Below are 9,475 nucleotides of genomic sequence, written 5' to 3' on the forward strand. Positions count from 1 at the left end.
AAAAAATTTCCATCCCAGGATCTTTCCTGCTGTATCCATGGCAATAATGGCTTTTAGGGCCTGAAAGCCAGCAAAAGAGAACAGAACTGATACAACTTTGATTCCTCCAGCACTGACATTTCTAACTTAAGGGCAAGAATTCAGTCAATGTAAAAATATCACCACTGTCCCCAGCACTTCACTTCATTAAAATACTCACATTCCCTGCCGTGAACGTGAACATTGGAAGGAAGATAATGGCGAGCCTCCCTTCTGGGATCTTAGTGCAGACAGCTGCAAGGACAGTCATGATTGCGCCCGACTGCAAATTAACACATTGGGGAAAAAATAAAACTCTCATGTGCAACTGCTTAGTGACTATAACGTCTAAAGTAGAAATACTTTTTCCAGAAAGCTTACAAGCCACACATTTCTAGGTTAGCACAAAGTTAAAAAGCCTTCCGTTATTAACGTACAAAATATCAGACAAAGGGACTCTAAGTCCGTGATGTGGTAACCACCTGGCAAGGACTGAACTACAGGCAATAAGATGTAACAACCAGCATGTCAGCAGTTAATGAACTTCAGGGACAGTGTTATGTGTGTCACATGCATCATTTCATTTAATGACTAAAAAAGGACTTCTCAAACTTCAACAAAACTCCTCAAGGGACTTCCCTGGTGGCACAGTTGTTAAGAATCTGCCTGCCAATGCAGGGGACATGGGTTCGAGCCCTGGTCCAGAAGATCCCAAGTGCGCGGAGCAACTAAGCCCGTGCGCTGTAACTACTGAGCCTGAGCTCTAGAGCCCGTGAGCCACAACTACTGAGCCCACGTGCCACAACTACTGAAGCCCGCACGCCTAGAGCCTGTGCTCCACAAGAGAAGCCACCGCAATGAGAAGCCCGCGCACTGCAATGAAGAGCAGCCCCCAGTCGCTGCAACTAGAGAAAGCCCACGTGCAGCAACGAACACCCAACACAACCAAATAAATAAATAAAAGAAAATTTAAAAAAAAAACCAAAACTCCTCGAACCAGAGAGTGAGCATGAATTTGCCCAAAGAAACCCACATGTGTGGAATTTCTCCCAAACTTAATGCTTTACCATAAATCATGTGAAATTTGTATCCTACTTCATTATAACACTAAACATTTTCCTTAAAACGTTTGACAAATGTTCTGCTCCAGGAAAGCATGCCAAATTTACCCCATGGCTCTGCATGACACGCCCCCCCATCACAGCATCCTCCCAGGGACACACATATATCCACCTGCTTGAGAAGCACTTTCCCCAACAGCCTTGTATTTGAGAATAAAAACTGAAACTTAAAAACCTTATGACCAGTAAGTCAACCATTTCTTGTTATAATTGAAATTATAATTGCTGTATAGTTTTATCGTCTATTGTGTTTTTCCACATTGCTACATAACCTTCATAATTTAAACTGATAATGGCTATGAAATATCTCCTGGATAAATTATGATAATTTAACTAAACTTTCTTAATGTTACACATGTTTCTAATTCCTCTAAATGCTACAATACTTGAGAAATTGGATCATAATCCCTTGTTTACATTAAATCTCACGATAATCATTCATTCAAATACTTGAGTCCTACCAGGCACTATGCTAGATGATGAGGATACGGAGGGGAACAAAATTGACAGTCCCTGCCTTAATGGAGCTTACAGACTGGCATGAAAGACATAAATGGGTAAAAACAACAAAATATAATCAGTTATGATGGGTAAGCACAGCAACTGCCAAACTTTTTCCAAAGTGGTTTTAGTGTTTTACTTTCCTACCAGCAGTGTATGAGATTTCCAGTTCCTCCACATCCTCACCAACACTTGGTATGGTCAGTCTTTTAAATCTGTAATATAGGTTTATAGTGATATCTCAGCGTGGTTTTTATTTTCATTTTCCTAACAACTAATGATGTTCATCTTTTCAAGTGCTTAGTTGCTATCCATACATCTTCTTTGAAGTGTCTGTTCAAACCTTTTGCCCATTCTTTTTGAATTTTTCTTTATATAGTCTAGACACAAGTCCTGTATCAGACTTCTGACATGCAAATATCTTCTTTTAGCATGTATCTTGTCTTTTAACAGTGTCTTTGGAAGAGTATAAGTTTTTAACTTACATGAAGTCTGATTTATTAATTTGTGCTTTTTGGTCGCTCAACTATGAAATCTTTGCCTAAAATAAGGTCACAAAGAGTTTTTTCCTGTTTTCTTAAGTTTTTATTTTAGGTTTTACATTTAGGTCTGTTTCACTTTGAAAAAAACTCCAAAATACTTCTGAACCAGATTCACCAATTTTTAACATTCTGCCACATTTCACATCATTTTTCTTTATATCCATACTTTTTTTCCTGAACCATTTGAGCATAGGCTGAATATATCATACCCTTTTACCCCTAAATACTTCAGTGTATATTTCCTAAGAACTTGAATATCTTTATCCTACAATACAGTTCTCAATTTCAAGAAATTTTATACTGATATATTATATTTTCATTTGATCTATAAACATATTCCAGTTTTATCAATTGTTCCACTAATGCCCTTGCAGCTGTTTTTCCCCACATATTGCATTTAGTCGCCATGTCTCCTTGGTCTCCTAAAAGCTGGACCATTTCCACAGCCTTTTTTTAAAAAAGGGGTCCATTTTCATTAAAAGCCTCTGCCTAAAAAAGGTGAAAATAAAGAATCTCTGCATGGGGTAGGCTAAACATCTGTCTAAAAAGCAAGTTGTGGGAATTCCCTGGTGGTCCAGTGGTTAGGACTCTGCGCTTCCACTGCCAGGGACCCAGGTTCAATCCCTGGCTGAGGAACTAAGATCCCGCAAGCCACACGGTGTGACCAAAAAATAAATAAATAAATAAAAATGTCATTTAAAAAAGCAAGTTGCAATTTACTCAGACACATAAATATGTTTAATGTATAATAAGTACAATAAGTTATAGTCACAAAGAAACTGGCTTTATATAGAAATGCACAGCTAATAATGCACAGCTAATTTCTTTAATATTTAAGTTTCTGTAATGAGGACTTTAGATGGAGAATATAATCATCTATGGAGAAGCAATTTAGAGGGTACAGGATTTTAGTGCTCTTCTTTCAATTCAGCTAACCAAATTATATGTTTCATTTGGGGGAAAAGTATAATTTTATTGGTTTTTTTCTCTCTCAGAAAATAAGGTCTCAACTTGATTTCTTCTGGGTTTTGTTGAGTTGACTTTTTTAGGTTTTATTTAAAAATCTAGGATACTCAAGTTGCACATCTTAAAGCCTGAAAGGTGAAGGGTTACTCTTTAACTTTCAAATTCTCAGTGACACTGACATCCACTCTGCTTAATACAGTATATGCTGGTAGATTATAGTGGCAGATGTTGAAGTTCTAGCCAAAACAAATCTTTCAGAACAAATATAAATTTGGCCAGTATAACATGTTGCACCCTAGAGGAACCATGACCCAGCAAGTTTTGTGGGGAATCCCATCTTCTGAGGTAGTGCTGATATCCTTCCTTGAAAGCTGCTGTGATACATTAAGGACGTGGAGTGGGGAACCAGCGAAAGAGTGAACAAATTACGGAGGCTGTGTGTGCATGTGTGTGTGTCTTCACAAGGCAGCGATTACCCTGTGAAGGGAAGTCAGGACTTTTGAAGAACCTCGTGTGTTAGTTACTATTGCAGACTTACATAGGAGCCAGTTTGGTAAATATACAATAGCAGACAGTTGATCTTAAGTAGAGAATACAGAATTCTGACTCCTAACCTCCACTGCAAAATTAACATGTATCTCCAACACCCAGCCTATCCCTTTTAATATGTAGTTGACTTTGTTTCCTTGTTCTTTCATTTTTTTAGCCTAAGCCCTGGGTTGTCTTTGTCCACTTGCCTGAACTCATGTCTTAGGTTCTCCTTCTGAGGAATATTAATGCTGTCCTTTCACCATGTAGCTTCCCCAACCCATTCCTAGGAATGCAGCATGAGCTGGTTTCCCTGTTTAGGCTGACTGGCAACTATATATTAAAGAGCTGCGGACTTCGGGGATGCCTGGGACTCATAACTCTTTAAAGTTTTAGTAATTCCTAAAATGTAAGATAATCCTTTATTCTGAAGCAACTCTTCACACAGAAGACCCTAAACAGTTGGCGATTAAGAGAGGTAGATGCTATTTTCCAGAAATAGCCTTTTTAATATAAAAAAGTAGGGACCTTTCCTTTTAATTATAGGGACAATCCGAGTCAATTATAGGAGCATCTTGTAGAAATTTTTCTCTTAGGTGTTTTTTCAACATCTTATTTTGAAATAATTTAAATCTTACAGAAAAGTTTGCAGGAATAGTACAAAGGACTCCCAAATCTTTAAACATAAAAAATAAAAGCAAGTTGGGTTTACTGAAGTGTAAGTGACACACAAAAAACTGCACGTTTAAAGTTTATAATTAAGTTTTGACACATAAATACCTATGAAACCATGGCCACACTCAAGATTATGAGTGTGGCCCAAAAGCTCATCATCCCCAAAAGTTCCCTGGTGTTCCTCTGCAGTGTGTCCCTCCTGCTCCTCTCCCATTCCTAGGCTACTTCTCTACTTTCTGTTAAGATAGATTCACTTTGAGTTTTATATTAATGGAATCATACAGCATATACTCCTTTTTATTGTTGTCTGGCTTCCTTTATTCTGTATAGTTATTTTGAAATTCACCCATGTGGTTGTATCAATAATTTATTCCCTTACATGGGTGAATAATATTCCATTGTATGGTTATACCATAATATGTATATTCATTCACCTGATGGACATTTGAGTTTTTTCTAGTTTTGGCTGTTACAAAAAAAGCTGTGAACATTTGTGTACAACCCTTTGTGTTCTTTCATTTCTCTTGGGTAAACACCTAGGAGTGAAATGGCCAGATCATATGGTAAATAGATTATTATCTCCATCTAAAGCACTCATTACAGAAATTTAAATATTAAAGAAAATTCTCATTAGCTGTGCATTTCTATGTAAAGTCAGTTTTTTTGTTATTAAATTTTATTTATTTTAATTTCATTTTTCCTCTGACTTTATTTTTATTTATTTTTTAACATCTTTATTGGAGTATAATTGCTTTACAATGGTGTGTTAGTTTCTGCTGTATAACAAAGTGAATTCGCTATACATATACATACATCCCCATATCTCCTCCCTCTTGCGTCTCCCGCCCACCCTCCCTTTCCCACCCCTCTAGGTGGACACAAAGCACTGAGCTGATCTCCCTGTGCTATGTGGCTCCTTCCCACTAGCTACCTATTTTACATTTGGTAGTGTATATAAAGTCAGTTTCTTTTTGACTATAATTTATTGTACTTATCATATTATTTTAAAGATAGGAGGCAGTTCCATTATCCTTCTATAGTTTTCTCAAAGTGACCTATATCTACATAGATTTAAATATATTTATGTGTCTGAATAAGTTGCAACTTGCTTTTTAGACAAATGTTTGGCATACCCCATGATTATTTTCACCTTTTCTAGTAGGGGGCTTTTAAGAATATAATAAAAATGAACCCTTCCTCCTCAGAAAAATTCATACATATTTTAGATATAATTTCAGGGACTCATGAACCCAAACTCATGTAGACCCTAGAGGTCTGCTTCTTTGATTAGAGGTAAAGATCTTTTATTCTCCACTAATAATTTGTTTATGTACACTGCTTATGAACTTGTAATCAATATGCACATATATTTTTATTTATTTCGTAAGTAAACAATTTTCATTAAGTACTTTTCTTTATTAATATATAACCTTCATGTATCTATCATATAAAAAAATTTTTTTTTACACTATGAGTTTTAAATGAATTTGCTCTAAGAGGCTTCTGCTTCTACAAGCTACATACAGCTAAAAACCCTGGGCATTATATGTAAAACAAATATAAGGTGACTCTAAAAGACTGAGAAAGGAAAGCAGTCCAGCTAGGAACCTTAGGACCCAAGGAATGACACAGTGGTGAGTTTCCTGGGTTTTCTTTTGGCCTCACGCTGCTCAGACTGGGCTCTGGAGAAGCTCACAACCTGGAAACACCAATGAACTCAGACAAAATAGGCCTGTACCAAAAAATGCTCTCTCTAGCCAAAGGACCAAGCAAGCATAGCCTAGCAACACACAAAACTTTTAGACAATAACCACTTTACTCCAGCCAAACACCACAGAAACAACTGTGGCCCCATCTCCATCAGCAAAAGCTGAGTGGAGGGCCTGGACTTCCAGCCTACAGACTGTAATGAGGTGTCCCACTGTCCCTGACAGGGTGGTGTCAGTGGAGGGCACACAGGCAGCAGTAATAAGGCACTCTTCCTCCTCCTAGCCAGGGCTGTATCAGTAGAGGTCTCCTGGGGAGCCCAAACTCCCCGCCCTGCAGCAACAAGAGCTCTTCCCCGCAGTGTCAAAGGAGACTGGGGAACCTGGACTGCCTCACTCACCTGGCAGTAGCAATCACAGCACTGTCAGAGGCAGCCTGCTAAACAGTAGATTTAATTAAGATTAAAGTCTCATAACGTAATATCCGAAATGTCCAGGTTTCATTTAAAAATTACTCGTCAGTGAATTCCCTGGTAGTCCAGTGGTTAGGACTCGGCACTTTCAATGTCATGGCCGAGGTTCGATCCCTAGTCAGGGAACTAAGATCCTGCAAGCTGTGAGGCGTGGCCAAATAAATAAATAAAATAAAAATCACTCATCATACCAAGAACCAGAAAAATCTCAACTTGAATGAGAAAAGACAATTAATAGATACCAACATCAAGATGACACAGATGTTAGAATTATCTAACAAGCATTTTAAAACAGCCATCATAAAAGTGGTTCAACAAGCAATTACAAACATACTTGAAACAAGTAAAAAACAGCAAAGAAATAGAAAGGCTCAAAGAAATAGGAGATATCAAGAAGAATGTAAACTTTAGAATGAAAAATACAATAACCTAAATAAAAATACTGAATGGCTCAAGCAGAATGGAAAGGACAGAAAATAATCAGTTACCTTGAGACAGAATAGCAATTACCCAATCTGAACAACAGAGAAAAAACAGACTTTAAAAAAAGGTAATGGAGTTTCAGGGACCCATGAGACTATCTAACATCATGTCATCAGAGTCCCAGAAGGAGAAAAGAAAAAGGGTGAGGCTGAAAAAGTATCTGAAGAAATGGCTGAACATCTCCCAAAAGACATAAACCTGTAGATTCAAGAAACCGAGTGTACCACAAACAAGATAAACACAGATATCCATGACAAGACATATAGTCAAACTTCTGAAACTAAAGACAATGGAAAAAGTCTAGAAAGTAGTAAGAGAAATGACACCTTACCTATAGGGGAAAAGCTATTTGAACAACAAAGAATTTCTCTTCAGAGACTACGAAGGCCAAAAAAAGTGGCACATTTCTCAACTGCCAAGAACTGTCAGCCTGGAATTTTATATCCAATGAAAATATCCTTCAGAAATGAAGGGTAGAAAAAAAATGAAAAAAGAAAAAAAATTTGAGAATCTGTCACCAGCAGACCTAACTGGCTAGTGGCTAAAGGAATGGCTAGGAGAAGTTTTCTAAACAATGAAATGATATAAGGAGGAAATCTTGGAACATCAGAAAGAAAGAACAATGGAAAAAGTAAAAATTGAGCGTAAATACAATAGACTGTCCTTCTCTCTTGGAATTTTCTAACTTATGTTTAATGGCTGAAGTAAAAATTACAACAGTGATATTCTAAATGTATGTAGAGGAAATATTTAAGATGATTATAATTTGGGGAAGGTATGCAGACAAAAAGCAAGGTAAGGCTCACTTCACTCAAACTGGTAAAATGATACCACCAGTAGGCTGTGGTTAAGTGGTATATAGACTGTAGTACCCAGAGCAGCCACTAAAAAGTTATACAAAGAGAAACACTCCAGAACACTACAGATAAATCAAAATGGAATTCCAAATGAATCTGCACTAGTGATCATTTTACTTCACTTGCAACCTTGTAAGAAAGAGACTGAAGATACTTTCCTAAGCACAAGAATTCAGTTTATGTACAAGTTAGACCAGTGATAAGTTAAATCAATGAAGTTACAGCAAGCAGGTTATCATAACGTTGGTGAGCAAATTCAGCCTATGATTACAACTATTTACAAACATAACCATACAAAATCTATGGGATGCAGTAAAAGCAGTCCTTAGAGGGAAGTTCATAGCAATACAGGCCTTCTTCTTCTTCTTTTTTTTTTGTGGTACACGGGCCTCTCACTGTTGTGGCCTCTCCTGTTGCAGAGCACAGGCTCCGGACACACAGGCTCAGCGGCCATGGCTCACGGGCCCAGCCACTCCATGGCACGTGGGATCCTCCCGGACCGGGGCACGAACCCATGTCCCCTGCATCGGCAGGCGGACTCTCAACCACTGCGCCACCAGGGAAGTCCCCAGGCCTTCTTTAAGATATAAGAAAAATCTCAATCTCAAATCTAACCCATCACCTAAAAGAATTAGAAAAAGAACAAAAACCTAAAGTCAGCAGAAGGAAGGAGACATTAAAGACCAGAGAGGAAATAAATAAAACAAAGATTAAAAAAAAAATAGGACAAAACCCAATAAAATCAAGAGCTGGTTCTTTTAAAGGGTAAACAATTGACAAACCTCTGGCCAGGTTCACCAAGAAGAAAGGAAAGAAGACCTAAATAAACAAAATATGAAAGAGGAGAAATCACAACTGATACCACAGAAATACAAAAAACCATAAGAGAATACTATGAACAATTATATGCCAACAAACTTGACAATCCAGAAGAAATGGACAACTTTTTAGAAACATACAGCCCACCAAACCTGAATCAAGAAAAAATAGATAACTTAAACAGATCACTAGACATGAAATAGAATCTGTAACTAAGAAAACTCCCTGCAGACAGAAGTCCAGAACCAGATGGCTTCACTGGGTAATTCTACTAAACATACAAAGAACTTGTACTGCTCCCTCTCAAACTCTTCCAAAAGACTTAAGAGGAAAGAACACTCCCAAAGACATGCTATAAAGCCACCCTGATACCAAAACCAGACAAAGACACTACCAAAAAAGAAAATTACAGGCCAGTATCTTTGATGAATACAGACACAAAAATTCTCAACAGAATATTAGCAAACCGAATCCAGCAACACATAAAAAAGGTCATACACCATACCATGACCAAACCGGATTCATCCTAGGGTCACAAGGATGGTTTAACATACGCAAATCAACCAATGTGATACACCACCACAAAAAAAGGAAGGACAAAAACCACATGATCGTCTCAATAGATGCAGAAAAAGCATTTGATAAAATTAAACACCCATTTGTGATAAAAAAAAAAAAACCTTATAAAAATGAGTATAGAGGGAACATATCTCAACATAATAAAAGGTATTTATGACAAACCCACAGCCAATATAATACTCAATGGTGAAAAGATGAAGCATTCCT

The 9,475-nt window shown here is 37.5% G+C and overlaps 1 protein-coding gene and 1 non-coding gene across 3 annotated transcripts in view; one reads left to right on the forward strand and one right to left on the reverse strand.

The window, feature by feature from the left end:
- Positions 1-9,475, reverse strand: part of PARL (presenilin associated rhomboid like) — a 54,377-nt gene that overhangs the window by 3,600 nt on the left and 41,302 nt on the right. For both annotated transcript variants that reach the window (XM_007468932.1, XM_007468931.1), the window contains 2 exons: positions 200-301; positions 26-60 (listed from right to left, as the gene is read on the reverse strand). In XM_007468932.1, the coding sequence (XP_007468994.1) occupies positions 26-60; positions 200-301 (137 nt within the window). The remainder of the gene's footprint in view (positions 1-25; positions 61-199; positions 302-9,475) is intronic.
- On the forward strand, positions 6,585-6,656 carry TRNAE-UUC (transfer RNA glutamic acid (anticodon UUC)). The gene has a single exon. It is a non-coding gene; the product is annotated as a tRNA-Glu (tRNA).

Source organism: Lipotes vexillifer, unplaced genomic scaffold (assembly GCF_000442215.2).
Source record: "Lipotes vexillifer unplaced genomic scaffold, Lipotes_vexillifer_v1.1 scaffold263, whole genome shotgun sequence".
Classification (NCBI taxonomy): domain Eukaryota; kingdom Metazoa; phylum Chordata; class Mammalia; order Artiodactyla; family Lipotidae; genus Lipotes; species Lipotes vexillifer.